Source organism: Sitophilus oryzae, unplaced genomic scaffold (assembly GCF_002938485.1).
Source record: "Sitophilus oryzae breed Bouriz unplaced genomic scaffold, Soryzae_2.0 scaffold_575_pilon_pilon, whole genome shotgun sequence".
NCBI classification, from domain to species: Eukaryota; Metazoa; Arthropoda; class Insecta; order Coleoptera; family Curculionidae; genus Sitophilus; species Sitophilus oryzae.
Window position 1 is genome coordinate 721279 of NW_022147168.1, and position 20428 is coordinate 741706.

General features: G+C 32.2%; 2 protein-coding genes across 4 annotated transcripts in view; one reads left to right on the top strand and one right to left on the bottom strand.

The window, feature by feature from the left end:
- Positions 1-20428, top strand: part of LOC115887425 — a 300519-nt gene that overhangs the window by 233078 nt on the left and 47013 nt on the right. The window lies entirely within an intron of this gene.
- On the bottom strand, positions 403-4941 carry LOC115887430. 2 transcript variants are annotated; one of them, XM_030906851.1, is made up of 4 exons: positions 4649-4935; positions 4213-4386; positions 3464-4148; positions 403-1637 (listed from the first exon to the last, which is right to left on the bottom strand). In XM_030906851.1, the coding sequence occupies exons 1-3, from the start codon at positions 4743-4745 to the stop codon at positions 3466-3468; spliced, it is 954 nt and encodes a 317-aa protein (XP_030762711.1). In that variant the 5' UTR covers positions 4746-4935; the 3' UTR covers positions 403-1637; positions 3464-3465. The 2 variants fall into 2 exon arrangements, with proteins under 2 accessions (XP_030762711.1, XP_030762712.1); XM_030906852.1 differs by having other exon boundaries at positions 403-4148; positions 4649-4941.

Genomic DNA, 20428 nt, shown 5'->3' on the forward strand with positions numbered 1-20428 from the left:
TACTACATAAAAGGAATACAAATAGAGTAAGTCTTGTCTTGCTGAAATCCGTGCGACATACAAAAATAAACGTGGCAACGCCGCTCCGCACCGTCCTCGCCGCGACTCGCCCCACCAATGTCATTATAAGTTTTGATAAGAGATCGGCTTGTGAGGGGTGGGAGTGACCAAGGCTCTAGGTATAGTTGTGATGTGGTTCATACATAATATTAATTATCACTGTTATTATTTTATAAGATGGCGTGGGTTATGTAGTACTTCGGACAAAACTGATCGTGTAATTAGGATCAAATTTCCTACAGGTAAGTCATTTGATCTGTTAATTACACTTCTCAGTTTTGTCCTCGTACTACATAAAAGGAATACAAATAGAGTAGCTGTTTAGAGAATGAAAAGACGATCTCTAGAAAATAGCTTTATTCCCTATAAGCTTTGTATAATATATACTTAAGTAATTTGTATATATTTATAGGAAAGGCACCTTTTAAAGGTGTGTAACGAAATATAATAATATAACCATTAAACTGTATGTTTACATTGTAACAAACATATAGGTATATAACGTAATTACAAGGAACAGAACGCACTAAATCTTAAAGTAAGGAACTCTTATTTTAACAGGTAATACTGGATCCTTGGAGGACCCCTTTTGCAAAGAGATCCGCCGGTGTTGATATTGGTTTATTATAAAATTTATTAAAAACGTTTGATTTTTCAGTCCATCCTGCATATTTTCTTATTTCCTCAATGTTAACTCCGCCTCGGTATGCGGCCGAAGTTGAGGCATGCCGAGTGCTGTGGCCTGAAAATTTGCTTGTATCAACACCCGCGGATTTTAGAGTCGAGCGGATCCATCTACTTATCGTTTGGCTTGTGGCCGTATGATAAGGTTTCCTGTGTGTCAGTATTAAATAATCATTATTATCGGCGCGGAGGCTTTTAGTTGTGTTTAGATAAAATAAAACCGTAGATGCTAAACACAACCCTGGTTTGTCTCTAAAGAATGGTAACTTTAGCACAGGTTGAAATTTATTTTTCCCGCTAGTTTTGACGGTATCTGGGATCAGTATTTCGATCCTATCATCAAACTGATTTATATAACTTAATCTAATTTTTGAGAATGTTTGTACTCTATGCGCCGTAATAATTGCTAACAAAGTAACTAACTTATGTGATAACTTTTCTAAGGATAAAGTACTTAAAGGAAACATATTTTCTAACAGACTCAGTACTGGGTGAGGATCCCAGGTTGTATTGTATTTTGGCCTTGGTGGCCTTTGGTTATAAATGCCTTTTAAGTATCTTTTAATTATTCCCTCATCTCGAGTGTCGATGGGGAGTACAAAGGATAATGCTGACTTGCACGCGTTAATGGACGAATAAGAGTTAGAGTTATCTACTTGTATACTTAGAAATTTAATAAAGGTAGTAAGGTCGTAGGACCATTTATCGTGATTTATGTCACAACAGAAACCCCACCATTTTTTAAACCAGGTGTCATATTGTTTTAGTGTACTGTCAGCTACTGATGCTACTATGGATGCAATGGCCTCTTCGGGAAACCCTTTCTTTACAAAGGCTTCCCTGATAAATGGCCGGCAGCCAGGGTAATTGTCCGCCATAAGGGGTGAGGTTTCCTGAAAGGCGATAAAAGTAAGGTTTTACTTGGCTTAAAGAATAATATTTTCCCCACAACCAATCTCTTAAACAGGGGGAACCAAGGTTGTGTGGGCCACCATGGTACTACGACTAGACCTTCTGCCTTGTCCATTATGATTTTATTAAGCATTTTTAATATTAGGCTAAATGGGGGAAAGGCATAAAAGAAATCCTGTGACCAACATGTGGTAAAACTATCAGTTCCCGATGCTCCCGGATCCGGTTTCCAAGAATTATACCTTGCGCATTTTGCGTTAATTCGACTGGCAAAAAGGTCTATTTGCGGAGTTCCATGAATGCGGCATAAGCGTTTATAATGAATATTATTTAATTCGTATTCCGTATCAATATTTTTACAGCGAGACTCAGAATCTGCCTGTTTATTATTTTTAGAGCTAATGTATGTTGCAAAAATATATAAGCCTTTTGATTCGCAATATTGCCAGATATGTCTGGTAATAGTGTTAAGTTTTCTGTGTCTAACGCTACCCATTTTATTAATTAATGCTATGGCAGTGACGTTATCTATTTTCAATAGTATGTTCATATGTGTAAAAGACTTGGTAAACGCTTTTAAACAATGAAAAGCTGCTGCCAATTCTAACCAGTTTATGTGATTTTTTGATTCTTCTTGTAGCCAAAAACCGTGAATGTTCTCGTTATTACAACTACCGCCCCAACCACTGTTTGAAGCGTCTGTGAAAATAGTGATGTCGTAGTTGCCTTGAAAAATTGGAACATATGAACATGCTAATGAATTCTGCCACCACTCAAGGTCTGATCTGACCCCTCGCGATAAGGATATATTATGATTGTATGATTTTCCGCTCTTTAGGGCTTTATACTTTTCCCCCTCGAGAGATTTTATATACAGTGGTCCGTACCTTACTGCTGGGCAGGCTGCTACTAAGTGACCAATTATTTTAGCGAAAAGCTTTATGGAACAGATACGTATTAACAACACGTCATTGATTAAAGATATGATTAGCTGGCTTTTTTCTGAGGGTAGCGAAAGACGCATGTTTTTCGAATCTATGAAAAAGCCCAAAAAACAACAAGTATTATTGGGATTTAACTGGCTTTTATCGTAGTTTACGTTAAAACCAAGATTTGTCAACACTTGTAGGGTTAAGGTGATGTCTTTTTTGCTTTTCTCCATAGTAGGGCTGATTAGGAAAAAATCATCTAAATAACAAACGCAGATTATGTCACGTGTTCTAAGGAAATGAAGTACGGGCTTCATTATCTTTGTAAAGATGAACGGGGCCGAACAGAGACCAAAAGGTAAGGAATTAAATTGAAATAGTTCGTTTTGAAAGCAAAACCGCAAAAATTTCCTATATTTTTCATTTATCTGTATTGAAAAATATGCATCCCTTAAGTCTACTAGGGTAAAAAAACAACCAGGGTATGTTAATTTAATGGCAGTGCGATAATCCTCAAGTTTAAAGTGGGGGGCTTCTAAGTGACAGTTTAAAGATTTTAAATTAAGTATGAAACGGTACTCACCGTTTGTTTTCTGTCTTAGAAAATATGAAGAAACATATTGTGTTTTTGAACTTGTACAACGGGAAATGGCGCCCATTTCCAACATGCTGTCAATTAATTTTTTACAATTTTCATGTTCTAACCGTGTTAACTTAGGTTCTTTAATGGAATGTCTTGTAGGGGGGGATGATATGAAGTTAAATTTAATTCCCCTTAACCAACTTAAAACTTGAGGGTTACTTGTCAGCATTTCCCAATAATGTAATCTAGATCTAGTCTTGCCGACACACATGTGCGGATCATTTTTTATGCTCACCATTAATATTGGGTCCTTTTCTTTTTCAGCCGGGCTTGGTTGTATGAGACCCCTTGGGTGTTCCGACCCTTCGCTTTGTAGTTCCATTGGTTCTTGTATTTGGACTTGTATTTGGGGCGCTGGTAGTTTTTTGAACTGGTGGAGGGGTTCTGTAATCTAAGATCTGAGGACGTCTTCTGTATTTCCTTGGATGACTTCAGTTTCTCCGCAAACTTGTCCCCAAATAAAAACTCGTCTATTGGGTAGTCTTCGATGATCTTCCTCACCGAGCTGTTCAGATGAGGTAGAATAACATGGCGCCTGTGTGTAGATATGCTATGATGGACATTAGTTAAGATTTTCGCCGCATCAATACTGGGTTTTAAGAATTCATTAGACTGTTCGCTTGGATTAGGGAAGCAATTGCCTAAAGGTTTCCCTAAAGCGGAGATGGCTACCCCAATTTCGTCTTGTATCCTACTAAGGTACATGTCTTGTCGGTTCAAGCTTTCGTTTAAACATGTTGCAATTTCCATGTTTAGTTTAGGTGCGAGTAATTCTTTACAGTTTCCTACGATAGGGTAACTGTCGATCAAAGCTTTTTTGTCATCTTTTTCAACCCCTTTTCTTAGAAATTCGCTCCAGCGCATTACAATATCTTCGTGAATGTTTTCTCCAAACTGTTGGGTAAGGTTTGGTTGTTTACCTATGATAATAAATAATTACATTTATTATTGTTTCCCAAACTGTTGGGTAACTTTTGTATATACCTAATAAGGTAATTATTGCGTCCGAGGTGTTTGGTTTGTTACTGCCTGCATTTATCGCCGGGCTATCGATGGGTTCAAGCGGGAGATTCACTGGGCTCCGCCTTCCCCTTTCGGAACCAGAGTGATTATCTTCACTGGAAGAATCATCACTGCCGGAGGATGATGCGTCATCGCCTGCAATGAAACGCATAATTATTAAGTTTGTTGACCACTGGGCCTTCAAACAAAATATTACTGTCAACCATACTTCGCAAGACCACTGGGTCAAGGAGTTAGGTTAGGTTAGATATTAAAATTCACACATAGTTGTGCAATTCTTTATTTAAAGTATGGTTAACCAGAGAGTATAGAGGTGATAATTTACTGAAAACACGCCTCCCCCCCGTTTCCATGTGCACTGTTTTACCTAGGTTATGAAAAAACTGATAATACTTACTTGATACATCCTCTAAACGCTCCCAAAGTTGGTTTAGGCGATTCTGCTTCCGTTTCAGCCTCTTTTTAATTTCATTTTTGGACCTGTTTCTACCCATTTCGCCGTAAACACGTAAAAAACACTTTACAAAACACTCGACGCACGAACCTCGTTGACGACAAAACTTATAATGACATTGGTGGGGCGAGTCGCGGCGAGGACGGTGCGGAGCGGCGTTGCCACGTTTATTTTTGTATGTCGCACGGATTTCAGCAAGACAAGACTTACTCTATTTGTATTCCTTTTATGTAGTACGAGGACAAAACTGAGAAGTGTAATTATTAAATTGTTTGTAAAGCTTAAAAAATAATAGAATAGGGTATGTTAAAATTATTTTTAGGAAGTTTATGTCAAGGAACACTATTTATTATAAAATAAATATTTACGACTTGTAAAAGTAAGATTGATTGTTATAAGTCTGTTATTTATTAAGTAATAAATAATATATACAATTTTGTGGTATATGTTTATAGACATTTTATTGGTATATGTTAAAAGGCCGTCTTAGTTTCATCACAAAATGTAGGTCATAGGTAATAATTCAATAGAAGTACACGTACCTTAGTAATATACGACATAAATATTGTCACTTTTTATAAATTGCATTTACGATTTTTAACAAACTTTTTCTCTTTTACAAAAACATTTGATTATTCTATTTTTATTTTTATATTATGTCTATTTCCTAATTACATTTCCAAACATATGAACTGACTTCGCATAGGAATATATCGTGTGATAAAAGAAACGGCATCCAGTTGGCTAGGAAATGAACATCGATGACATTTCCTATATAATTTGGTATATAAAATATTTAACGCCGTTTTTTTTTTCGATCATATTGTTTTTAAATCTAATATTTTTCAAAATACATACTTTCGGTAACCAGATCATAATGACGATCAATGTTTGAAATATCTTGTTAATTTCTTAATAATGAGCAATCTTTGTGTGTCTGTGTGTGAAAATGACATCCCAGTCTCAATTGTTTTTATAAATCTATCTATTTTATAAATCAATATCTACGTGACCCCCGCAAATTTCAATGTCAAAGACTATAAGTTGTCCCGATGGTACTAAATAGGCTATGCATGTAGAATGATATACAGAGTGGTTACGAAGTGTATTCCGGAAACTTCGGCAGCATATTCCTCAGATAAAAATAAGTAAAAAAGTTCGTATGTCCTAAAATGTTTAGTTTCAGAGATACAGGGTGGTGAAATTTTATTTTTATTTCGATTTTTTCCAAATAGTTTCTGAAGTAATGTCAATATTTGTTTGAAAAATTGGTGTCTGGTAGTTTTTTGACACGAGAAATTTAATTTTTATGTCTATATATCTCCTATTTCTAAAAGGCGCCACCTACATATTTTTTAACTGGTTTGAAGAGTCATAACTTTTCGTCCGTACCTGTATAAAACTACTGAGTAAAAAAATATACATTTACGACGTTTTTTACGTAAAAGTCTCTGGGTAAAAATCGCTGAAAGTAATGGTTTTCGAGATATTTAGAATGTAACAAGTCAGTACATGTCATCATTGACATAAATTAAACATTCTACCAAGAGACATTTTTTACGTAAAAAATCACAGAAATGTATTTTTCACTCAGTAGTTTTATACAGGTACGGACGCAAAGTTATTACTCTTCAAAACAGTTAAAATACATGTAGGTGATGCCCCTCCAAATAGGAGTCATATTGACATCAGGATCAAATTTCTCATGTCAAAAAACTCCCAAACACCAATTTTCATCCATATATTGATGTTACTTCAGAAGGTATTTGGAAAAAATCTAAATAAAAATGAAACTTCTACACCTTGTATCTCCAAAACTAAGCATTTTAGGGCATACATATATACGAACTTTTTTACTTATTTTTATCTGCAGAATATGCTGCCGTAATTTCCGGAATACAATTCGCACCACCCTGTATATAAAATTAATCGGTATAAATAAAATTAGATACCAAATCAATGTTAATATGGTTAAAATAATAATAATTTGTTATTACCTTAGTTTGTCCTTTTTGTCGCAGCAAGGTTAGTTTATTCTTTTTATTGCCAAAATTCTGCACAAGTTTCACTCGATAACGTAATACAGCTTCTACTTACCTAAATAGGAATAAAAAAAAGATTCCAAATGCACAACATCTAGTTTCGAAAAAAATAGAATTTATTGTTATACTGTGGCCCGAACTTAAGATTTTGATTTATTACCTTATATTATCTAGAAGAAAGCTTCCATCCTGTTGCTATTTGACACCATTTTTTCATACATAACCAACCACACACAGTAGTATTCTACAACGCAAAACATAAAAAAATAAATAAACGTAGTAATTGTCATGAAACTGATCAAAATAACATTAATAAATAAATATTTTGAAAAACTTACCCCTTTAATTGACATAACAGACTCACAGTATGATCACGTTATACAAAAAAAAACACTGAAACACAAATATTATCGCCAAAAATATAGGAATAAAATTTGATATATTTTTTGACAAGTCTCCCGCCCGACTATTTAGTTAATACTGTCATTGTTGCTATTTTGTAGTGTGCTATGACTGCTTGACGTCCAAGGCATAGGAATATAAATTTGCGGTAATGATTTTAGAACAGACATACGTGATTTTTACTTATATAACGTTTTAATGAAAATAAATTTGCAAGAACAAGCCAGAAAAATTCCAGTGGTTCTCAAAATTTAAGCAGTAGGTATATATTTTTGTTTTTAAATTTCAAAGTAATATGACTCTGATATTTTGGACTTATTTGAGAAGCAGAAAACAGGAAATGTTTTTCTTTTATCGATTTTTTTTAATTACTTTTTATATTAATGAAATATATATGCAATTTGGGTGATTAGATATGAGTAGGTACCTCTGCTAGATCTCGCTACTATCTGATAACAACTAATGTGATGTTATTATGCGATGCGACTAATGTTATTATAAAATCTATATCTAAGTCATATTTATTTATTATTTTTTCTGATTTACCATCACCCCTGAAAAAAATTGCACTAATTTAAGACTAGAAAATTAGCTATTAATAAATGCGTTATGTTTGCCTACTAAGTACATGGAAAAATGTCCTAAATGTGTAAAAATACAGTTTCCACGAGTTTCGTCTGTAAAAAGATTATTAGAATCCTATAGAAAATACAGGGTTTTTCACCACATACAACACGGAGTATTGTAGCTAAAAGATGAGATTTTTGTTGAGAAAAGTTTTGGGTTCGATGAAGGACTATTAGAGGTACAATTTAAAAATAATTTTACAAGATACAGAGTGTCCCAAATAAGTAAAAAATATCTTGTAAAAAAGTTGTATTTTATTAAATGGAACACCCTGTATATTATTACATTTTTAGTTTCTACGATTAAAATAAAGGTAAATTTGATTAAGATTTATTATACTTAAACCTTACCGTTTTTGAAATATTTTCAATTTTGTGAAATTGCAGTAAAAATTTTGGGTATCAAGGTTTTAATACTAAATATTTACTATGAAGTTTATTTACCGATCAGTTATTGTGTTGCAATAATAAAATAATACTACCTTATACAGAAGTGTCTAAAAATTTATTTTTGATAATTATTAGCTTCAAACGGCAATAACTTGTTTAATTTAAATGGAACACCCTGTATATTTTTACGAGAATCAGATGCACAATTTAATTGTCTATCAAATTATATTATACCATTTTTACCTATCTCTTTAAGTTTCCGTAGAAAATGCATTTTTCTTGTAATTTAGAACCCTTATTTATCAATATATCCATGGACTATTGACAATTTAGATTATTTTAAAGATGTACCAAATTTTTAAAGAGTACAGATACTAATATTGTCGATATAATTCGTTTATTTCATTAAAAATAAAAAAAAAACTGTTTAAATATTTGTTAAAGAGGACCAATTAATATGATTCCAGTATTCAAACTACATTAACTGACTGTTTGCGTTGATTAATATAATTACTCCAAATACTAAAAACTGAATTTTGTATGGGCATTAGACAGTGTGATAAAAAGTAACACCTTAAAAATTATATTTCATTTTTTAATAAATGCTTATTTATAACAACAAAGACTTTAATTTGATAACTTATTATTATATTGATTTCTGACTCAAAAATCCACATTTATTTATAATAATTTATTAACGAACACAATTAAGTATGTCATTAATTAGTATATGGGCGGAAATAATGGTGTTATATTTAAATCATGGTATACTCTTTTATAAAGATTTAAATAGTTTTCTTTTTGCATACAAATGGGCTAGTAATATTATCGTTTTGCTAAAAACGATAATATTACTAGTCTGTACATTTTGTACATTTGTTGCTTTAAAAACAATCTAAAATGTCAATATTCCATGGATATATTGATAAATGAGGTCTAAATTATAAGAAAATGCATTTTCTACGAAAACTTGAAGGAATAGGTAAAAAATGGTATAATACAATTTGATAGACAATTTAATTGTGCATCTGATTCTCCTAAAATATACAGGGCATTCCATTTAAATTAAAGAAATTATTGCCGTTTGAAGCTAATAATTATTTAAAATAAATTTTTAGACGCTCTGTATTAGGTAGTATTATTTTTATTATTGCAACACAATAACTGATCAATAAATAAACTTCATTAAATATTTAGTATTAAAAACATTGATACCCTTGGAGAAATGAAGCTTTAAAATTTTTACTGCAATTTCACAAAATTGAAAATATTTCAAAAACGGTAAGGTTTAAGTATAATAAACCTTAATCAAATTTACCTTTATTTTAATCGTAGAAACTAAAAATGTAATAATATAGGGTGTTCCATTTAAAAAAAATACAACTTTGATATTTTTTATTTATTTGGGACACTCTGTATCTTGTAAAAATATTTTTAAATTGTAGCTCTAATAGTCCTTCAACGAATCCCAAACTTACAATTTGTAAAAATCTCATCGTTTAGCTACAATACTCCGTGTCGTATGTGGTGAACAACCCTGTATATTTAAATAAAGCAATAATCATTTAATTTTCCACAGGCCCTAATCTTTATCAATATTATATCTCTATTATTAGTCTATTTATGCAGAAATATTAATTGCAAATATACAGTACATATTTACATACATACTACTACTATTCATAACTAACGATAGTACACTAAAGACATAGAAAATTGAATAATGGTGTTTTTAAGTCGAGTCACAATAAGACAGTTATTTCTTCTCAATTAACTCCGTAGGTATGTATAAATTGTCTTGTCATTTCACTTCAGAGTAGATGAATATCTCGAGAATAATGAATTGATATACAAGACAAGACAGTTCTTTGGAATTTTAATACTACAGTATAGTAATTGTTTATACCACTGACATATACATATATTCAGTATGGTATACGAGTATCCATAAATATTATTTACAAAAATGTAATTTTTATAAATAATTATTCTACTCAATTGAAAAATATACGTATGACTTTAAATGTAACATAAACAAAAATATTTTTCTATAATTTTTTAGAAAATCCTACAGTATTTAAAAACTATATCATTTTCAAAAATTCAAGTGCTTTATTATTACCTTAAGAAGATATTTGTGGATACTGGGAGTAATTATTTATCTTAAAAGTTGTACAGTGTGTCCCAAATTCGAGAGTGAATTGGAAACTGTACCATAGATACAATAAAGATTAAATTGTAGCAAAATTTCTTGACTAAGTGCTTAGTAAAACACGATTACAGTGGGGGGGGGGTAGGAACCTTTGGCGTTACAACAGCAAAATAAAACACTAAAACACCACAATACACCAAAACACTTTTACTTTTGCACTGGACGCGCGTTTCGCTAACCATGTTAACATCATCAGTAGATGATTAAAACTGGAGTTTTAATCCGTGTCCAGTGCAAAAGTAAAAGTGTTTTGGTGTATTGTGGTGATTTAGTGTTTTGTTTTGCCAATAAAACATCACTTAAAAAACTAAGAAAATTACAGCTCCTACTCATACTCCGTCTGACGTTCTTAAGTCATCTCTATACCAGATTGCCTCAGATCGAATGGATTTATACTGCTTATTCAGTCTTCTTACTTGACTGGTATAAGTATTTAATTGTTGTTAAAACTACCTATACCTACCTTATAGCTGTTGCAGATATAATATCGATAGATCTACTTTTAGCTCCTCCATTAGCTTCCTATTTAGGGCACTAAGGATACGCTTGGCTTATGTGTTACTGAACGCTAAAGGCACTCGGTTCCACGGAGATCAATTCTAGGTTAGTTTGGGAATGGGTGCATGCTCCATTAACATAGGTAGGTTATTAATATAGGTACTAGGCTCGGTACCAGGGTACAAGTGTCACAAAGGTTACAAAAATGGCAGAATGAAATAGTCAAACAGAACCCGCTTCTGCGATATTGTTAAGTAAAGGCCCAAAATAAAACAAGAATGGGCACAAAAGGGTGGATGGCCAACAAATCTCTCTAGAATGGTGGAGAAATTTCTCAGGGAAGAGACATTCCTCAAAATTCACGGCAGACCGGATAAGGAAAGACTAAAAGACAGAGCTGTAGTGGATCTAATAAATGGGCATTTTTATAAGCTTAATAGGCATATAAAGCTGACGGGATTAACAAACGAAGCCACGTGCAGATTTTGTCAATCTGAAGAAGAAATGACAGGACACATTTTATATCGGTACGGCATCGGCAGCCCGGCAAACGTGTGGTTCTTTTTATTAGACCATTGACAAATAGCTATTGGAGGGTTTAGTCTCCAAATTGGTAGACTTTTTGAAAATTATGGAACTGGAGAATGTAACCTAAGGATCAGAATAGGATCACAATAGACTTGAAAGGTCGCAGTGGCTAGTAATGTGGCTGCTGAATATGAATTGCACATGTTGCATCATATATAAAGGAAACAAGTTTATTTTAGATTGGAAAGTGCCCATAAGGACAATATAAATACTATTTGGCGCTATTCCTAGAACGGTCGCTCTCCAAAGCTTTTGATAATTTCGGAGCGGTTCGGCTTTTTCCGGAATTACGTCGCCAAAAATATTATTTATTCAAGTTTACTATTTTTTTTTAAATTTTTTAAATAAAATACAGTATGTTGCATATAAGAAACTTTATTTTATATAGGTACATGGATGAAATACCTATGAAACATTGGAAACTGACGTTATGCCACGATCCACGATGGTTTTGCAGTTTACAGTTCACACAGCTTCTTAAGTTTTTAATGCCACTTTTTTACAATTATCACAACAAGGGTTTAAGTAAATAAGATTTAAATTAAACTCACAAGATAGCAATAATTATTTTGAAAATAGACGTTTTAAACACTTTTCGGTATTTTTTCAATGAGGGCGGTTTAAATTTTGAAAGATTTAAAATTTTTTGAAGATTCTGACTTTGACAAGAGAAAATTATTTCTGTTCTTTTTTGCGGTCGTTCTTAGCAACCGCTATAGCACCCCAAAAGCCGAGCATTCCAATCTAGACTTGTTTCCTTTATCTATTCATGTGCATGACAGATCTGGCTTACTAGATTCAACAGGACTGCAATGACATTTTACATATAATTTTGCATATAAAATGACAGCGATCTTCATTTATTTTTTTAAATATTGCTTAAAAATTAGTCAACAAACAACATAAATTTAACAAACACTTGAGTTATATTTTGGCCAAACGTTTAATATTTCCAAGCAGTGTCGTATTTAACATCATTAATTACTTCGCGTATGTAATAAATATCAGAGACCGCGCGTGTATAGAAATTCTTGCACGTTAATCTGTCGATGGTCTATAAAACAGTTCATTTCTAATATGCATTAAATTGAAATCAATGAACATTACACCGCATAAATGAAAACACAAACCAATTACGAGCTACCTCACGTAGACCAACAACTTTTCTTTGTAATGGAGAAGAGAGCAAAAACAAGCGGAATGGTAATTTTATTAAAGCATTTGTTGTTTTTTCCGCAAATTAAATGGATATATTCTCTGAATGGCAGTATAGCCAGATGGAATATATTGATAGAAAATTATTATAGAAACCGCTATAACTATTTATTATTATTTTAAATGTTTTATAAGGAAATATATTATGAAAATCACATAGATATAGTTTTTAAATAATATTTTTTTGCTACTAGATTTATCTTATTCGGAGTGAAAATCTGAAATTCCGGAAACTTCGGCACCATATTCTTAAGATAAAAATAAGTAAAAAAGTTCGTATAAATATATGTCCTAAAATGCTTAGTTTCGGAGATACAGGGTGTAGAAGTCTCATTTTTATTTCGATTTTTTCTAAATAATTTATGAAGTAACATCAATATTTGAATGAAAATTTGTGTCTGGGAGTTTCTTGACATGAGAAATTTGATTTTGATGCCAGTATGACTCCTACTTGTAGAGGGCGCCACCTACATATTTTCTAACTGGTTTGAAGAATAATAACTTTTCGTCGGTACATGTATAAAACTACTGAGTAAAAAAATATACATTTACGACTTTTTTTACGTAAAAAAGGTATGTTGGTAAAAATCGCTACATGTAATGGTTCTCGTGATACTTGGAATCGAAGTTATCAATAACTGTCATCATTGACATAAATTATACATTTTGACTAAATAGTTATTAGACTGAAATCATAAATTTTAAATGTTTCGTTAGTAGTTCTATGTCCACGGAATATTGGGACCCCCTGTATAAGGAAGTAGTTTTCAATTAGATACAGCTAATGTCCAACAAGAAAAGTGATTACAGGGACAGTCGTTTGTCATTTTGATTCAAAAGTAAACTAAAGTTTCAATAATTTTTTGAATATGTTTCTATCATCTGCTATTATTCCATAAGAGTTGTAATATGAAGTGTACCTATTTAATAAACAACTAGACCTCAAAAATTATACCCTTTACTGTTCATCTCTCTTCATATAGTTTATTCACGAATATAGTAATTAATTTTTGCAACTTTATTAAAAAAGTAGGTAAGAGAAAAGAGTGAATCTTATTATTCGATGACGACACATAGACAAAGATTCTGCCGTGTTAAATAACAGTATTTATAGAACAAAATGGACTGCGAAGTTTGTGAATCATACCGTTTTCTTTCGGGTTATTTTAATTTTCATCGTGCGACCGACGATGATGAGTACGATGACTAGTTTTGTGAAAGCACCTTTTAAAATAACCACTCTGTTTCTCGACATTTTATGCAAACATTGACCGGGCTCAAAAACCCTGATACACTTATTTATATTGTTTGACATTTGCTGCCTTAAGGCATACGAGAAAGTTTACAATACAAATCGTATATTCGGTAAGAAGTCATTGATCTCGGATAAAAATATCGATGAAATAAGATGGGGATTTTATATTGAATGAAGAAAGGTTAAAGTGGTACCTCTAGTCGATTATCAAAATTGTATACTAATAAAGTTTTCGTAATTATTGATAATGTTGTTGTAAACTTTAAGGTAATTTGTTTAAAATTACAAATCAAACGATTTTTACAAATTCGTACATCATGAAAGTATTGTTACGGGTCCTTATATTTAAACACACAGTATATTGTAGACTGCATGAGGGGGGAGTTAATCACCGCCACCCTATACAGTCTGACAAACGGATCTGAAACAACGGGGCAACGGCAAGGGAATCGCAATTTTCTAAAATCATAACCGATTTCATTCATAAAATATCCACAAGCATGCGGGGTTTTATAAAAATATATCAGGAATTTTTATAATATTTTCCAGTAAAGTTTATAATATTATTTTACTTTAAATGTACCTACATTTTTGTTTAGTCATTTGCCAAATATAGTAATATTTGTTAAAACGCGTGTACTAATTACAATAAACACAAATCAAGTTAAAGATATAAAACACAATACAATAACACCGCCACTGGATTTTTCAATAGTAGTGACTGTTTCTACTATTCCTAGAGAAAGCATAAAGGGCATAAAGTTGGGGGTAATGGCGACAAGACGTGCGAGAATCTCGACTAATCAGACTGGTTGAATCCGGGATGAATTTTGTCAGCGTTGCCAGCTTACCCTAAGCGGACCTTATCTTATGGAAATACTTTACCTTTTATAATAGGCAGAATGAACGAAATCAGTTAATTAGATAAATATACATTATTACAATAAGAACTACGTCAACATCAATTTATAGGTAATATCGAGCAACTTTGCTTTTCTATAATTAAACGTGACATCGACTTTTTTTGCCCGCATTCCTTCCGCTGTTTTAGATTCGTTTTTCAGATATTAGATCTATTGTTTCCCTCTTTCTTGAGTTATAACTTATCATACAGTGTCAGGGCTTTGACAAAAGCTAGTATCTAAGACGGTTTTCAGAGATTTTAGGTTTTAGAGGTTAGTTCCCCATTTCCAATATCAGTCGTACGTTTATGGTTGGAATGGTTGTCCTCTCGGTACTCAGTAATGAGGTGTTCTGGTGTTTCTCCACTCTTCCTACATAATTAGCATTCAATCTACATACAGGGTGTCCAGAAATTAATGCAACAAAATTTGGTCATAGATTCTTGAAAAACAAATAGGTGATCCGTATTTTTTATTTTTGGCGAGTGGCCCCCCTTTTCGGATTTACAGCCCCCTGAATTTCGCCCTTAAAAGAGTTTTTTTTTAATATCTCAGGGCCCTGTTGGACGAAAATCACTAAATTTGGTACACGTTGTTCTACCATAAAATGACATTTTTTGATGCTATTAACTTTTTTTATTTTCATCAGTGGCATCCCTACGGTATTTAAACTAAATATTATTGAAGAAAATAATGGTACGCCACTGTTTTTTTTTTAAATAAAAATTATTTTTAAAATCTACTAAATTTGAAACATGACTAAATTGCTAAAATTTTATCGTAAATTTCAATGGCAAAATTTTTAAAACGGCAAACTTAAGTTTAAAATAATTTTTTATTTTCCAAAATCTTGTTTTCATGACCTAAGTGCGAACCAAAATGTCCAAGAACCAAAATTGCCGTTTTTTAAATTTTGCTATGAAAATTTACATTAAAATTTTAGCGATTTAGTCATGTTTGAAAATGATTTTTATTTTGACGCGAAAACGGTGCGTCGTACGAAAAAAAGTCAAGAGATCAAATTTGTTCCAAATTTAATGGAGACTTAAAAATTAGAAATAATTTTATTTAAAAAAAAACAGTGACGTACCATTTTTTTCTTCAATAATATTTAGTTTAAATACCGTAGGGACGCCACTGATGAAAATAAAAAAAGTTAATAGCATCAAAAAATGTCATTTTATGGTAAAACAAAGTGTACCAAATTTAGTGATTTTCGTCCAACAGGGCCCTGAGATATTAAAAAAAACTCTTTTTAGGGGCGAAATTCAGGGGGGTGTAAATCCGAAAAGGGGGCGACTGGCCAAAAATAAAAAATACGGGTCACCTATTTGTTTTTCAAGAATCTATGACCAAATTTTGTTGCATTAATTTCCGTACACCCTGTATAGTTTCAATCTACTGAGGTCTTTATTGAGGAGACAGTGTCCTGTTAAAAACCCAGTGAAAATCCGGAGACTGTCTTTACTTAAAGCAAAGAAAATCTTTGATTTTTCCCGGTCCTCTGAGAAATATTTTCAAGTGTGTAATTTAATTATTGTTTCGTTGTTTTTGACAATATTGCTTACAGTTTATTCTGGTAAATAAAACTGCAATTGAAGGGCTTATTGTACTAACATGATAAGCCACTCAACCAGAAATCAGTTTTATTAACTTGGAACTAGTGTTTTTCTTGCCTTTTATCCACCAATTTTTTAGATAAATACTTAGCGAGTTAAACTAAACTAACTCTAAAACGTCTTCAAATTTATATTTATATTAATAGTTAAATTTACACTTTTTTTCAAAAGACACTGCGAAGTTTAATAATTCAGAATTATGGACTTGTAGCATAACATGTTATTACAATAAGCAATAAGCCCTTTTACAATAAACCCTTCAATTAGTACTTCCAGCTTTATTCTCAATTCGGTTTATAATGTTTAACTTAGTATTAAGCATCAAACTTTTACGCTCACGCTTACTAGTAGACGACATTAATTGCTTCAACAAGAGTAATTTGGTTCTTGTGTAAAAAAACTACAAAAGGATATACGCCGGGTTGATGTTAGATTGTCGTGTTGCCAAAATATATCCAGATTTTCGCGTAATATTGAAACCGCGTAAATCGGGGTCGCGTAAATTCGATTTACGCGGTGATGAACACGCAACGATACCAAGAGATTTGAACTGTACAGTCGATTCAGTCCAAATCTTAACGTGTAGTGGGGGCTTCGATAAAGATCTTATCGAAGAGATGAGATGTGCGGTCATTCAATATGCCGAATCAGCATTTTTTTACTGCACAGACCATAGATTTGGCGGGAACTCTACTAGACTATAGACTGACGAAATAATCTTTTTTTAAAAAATCTGAACATGTAGTGTGAAAAGATCGCTATTGATTTCGTCTTAAAATCTGAACTGTGCAATTTGGCATGCGAATCAAATCGTTGCGTGTAGGACCCCCTTTAGAATCAAGTTTGCCTTAAATTACAGGTGGGGGTTGGAACTTTTTGTGTTACAACAGCAAAATAAACACTAAATCACAACAATACACGTGCCTATTTGATTACGAGGCTAAAGGCAGTGATGTTGATCAACATCTTGACGAAAGAAAAATGCAAGTCTTGGCATCTCTTGGCATTCTTTGTAGAACATGAGGTGGCGGAAGTAAAAATAAAACTGGGAAGACTGTTCAGCCTGGTATAGCTGCCATTTTTATCTCCAAAATAGGTCGAAGGATCAATTAATTTAGAAATATTTATCATACATTACAAATATCAGAGTTACATGATCCAATAGGGATACTGATGGGAAACCAAAACTGATCAAAACCGTCCATGTAACATCTTATACATGGGCAATATTCTTGTTTTCAAAATTAGAATGATATGGTAGCTTAGATGTGTTGTAGTCTCATCTGACTATACCAACTTGAACTACTTGGGCTATTTTTATTTTGGACAGGGTAAAAAATGAGACAAAGAAAATTAATGAAAAATGAACTCAAAAATAAAAATACTCTATTATTGGAAATTTTTGGCACCCAGTGTAATACATGAAATTCATTAAATAGTAAAACAGTAAAAATCAACAATAAAATTTGTCAGTGATAAAATGTCAAAAGTGACATTTAAATATGACACTTATTTTCATGAAAATTTGTCCATGTTTCTATTGTGAATGGTGTTTAAATGGCCGGAGTATCAAAACGAAGAAAATTAAAACAAGTAAGTTATTTTTTCATACTGCTATATTTTTTTATTATGTAGTATGAAATAATGCAAAGTTATAAACAGTTTTTTGTTATAAAAATTCACTGAGGGTCACATCCTACTGTATTCTCATTCTCCAGAATGCTTAGTAAAGTATTATTTAAACTATGGATTTAGTTTACTGTTAAAAAGACATGTTAAACTTTTAGTTTACTTCCCCACATTATAGATACATTTTGTTAGAGAAATGTGGTTATTTTACAATACTTAATTATATTTTTTATTAGAATAAAAATATTTTCTATTTTAACACGTTCAATATATTAATATTAGTATAAAATGTCAAGTAATTGGCGTGTCATTCATCAGCTTATTCAACCATTTCCAATTATGGTTGTGGCCTCCCTCACATATTTAAATACTCTCTTTGTAGTTGAGCCCATTTTTGTCTATTGTTGGCTATGCGGGCACAAGTTATTCCTACTAATTTCCTAATATCATAGTCCCATCTCAGATTTGGTCTTCCTTTAGATCTCTTAATTCCTCGTGAGTACCACGCTGTAATTTTTGTGATCCATCTGTTGTCCGTTCTTCTTGCCAGGTGTCCTGCCCATTGCCACTTGAGGGATTTGATTCTGTGTGGATGACATCTATTACCTGGGTATTTTATCGTATCCACTCTATTCTTTTACGGTCTTTCTTGGTTATTAACAGCATATTTCTTTCTATTGAGCATTGCGCGACCTGCAGTTTCCTTATAACACCCATTTTAAGTGCCCAAGTTTTGCATGCATAGGTCATGACTGGTAGAATGTTTTCTTCTTTAGATAAAATACTATTCTATATTTGAATATGATTGAGTTTCTTCCATAAGTACTCCATGCTAACTTAATTCTTCGGTTGATTTCTGGTAATAGAGATCCCGAGCTGTGTATTAGTTGTCAAAAATATATGTATTCTTTTGCTATTTCCAGTTTTCTGTTATTTATTAAAATATTTTTTTTTCTGTCCACTAGTTCGTTGTACATTAAACGAATCATAACTTGTGTGAGAAAGAAACTAAAACCTAGGTAAAAAACATAAAATAACCACAGAATAAAATAAATACCCACAAAATATTTATTTCTTTATTGATACGCTTAAATACTTGTACCAAAATATTTGTCTGCATTAATGTAGAACATTTATTGATGAATGACAATTTTCAATTCGGTTTTAATTAAAAAATGAGAATACTCGAAAGGAAAAGTTTTCGTGAAAGGATGTCAGACGCATAGTTTTTGCTTTCATCTAATTGGAAGTTTTATGTTCTGCACCAGTCTCGAGTAGATATGTGTTATTGGTGCAAGACAAGCGTAATGAGTTTTGCGCTCGGATTTCACCCCGTATATCGTTAATTTCGGTAGAAATTTAAGAGTAAAAGCTGTTCGACTTGCGAAATTCTAATGAATAACGAAAAGAGCAGTTGGCATAATAACTTTATATCTTGACGTTAATTTCTTGGCCTAATTCCACATTTTTCTCTTACTATCGATGCTATACATCTGGTGTTATATTTTTCTTTTTATATAATTTGTTCATTCGATGTGCTCATTGAACACCAAAACAATGCTCTTAATTATAATTTTTACTAAAATTAGACTAGCGCTATAGGAAATTTTGCATTTGCAAAACAACGTACGGTTGAGTAATTATTGCTACCACTTTTTATTGTTGAGTAGTATTTTATAGTAATTTCTAAAATACCATAGGGAAATACTATTTCTAATAAAATGTAACTTATTTTTACTTTACATGTCAGTTGTTTATGTTAGTGCAGTTAGTCGAGTTACATGGATTCTACTTAAGCCTTATTTTTACATATACAGGGTGATTTATGGCCATTGTACGTTAGATGTTTATGTAGAACCAGTGACAGGATTTTTTTGAAAATTTGGATTTTTGCATAAAGACACCTGCTCCATTTGTCTAAATTATTTTCAGCGTAACTGTGTTGTCGATTCGTATTAAAAGTGATAGCATCTTTGTTATTTTAAATGGAACACCATGTATATTATTACATTTTTCGAAACTACTTTTATATACCTATCACAAAACATAACTAACCTATACCTATCACTAACAATTTTCGAGATAAAAAATCAAACATGTGTAAAATTTATAAAACAAAACTGTTGGTTAAATCATAAGTTCGGTATATTGGAAGCTGAAATTAGTTTGGAGATTGAGGAACAGGGAGACTAAAAAAAGTTTTTTACCGTTTGTTATAAAATCACTGGTCTCCAGAGTTTAGTGGAACGACTTGAAGGCTCCTGTAAGAAATACGAGATGAAGATCAATTCTCTTAAAACTAAAGTCATGATATTTGGAAAGAACCAAATTTACCAATTCCTATT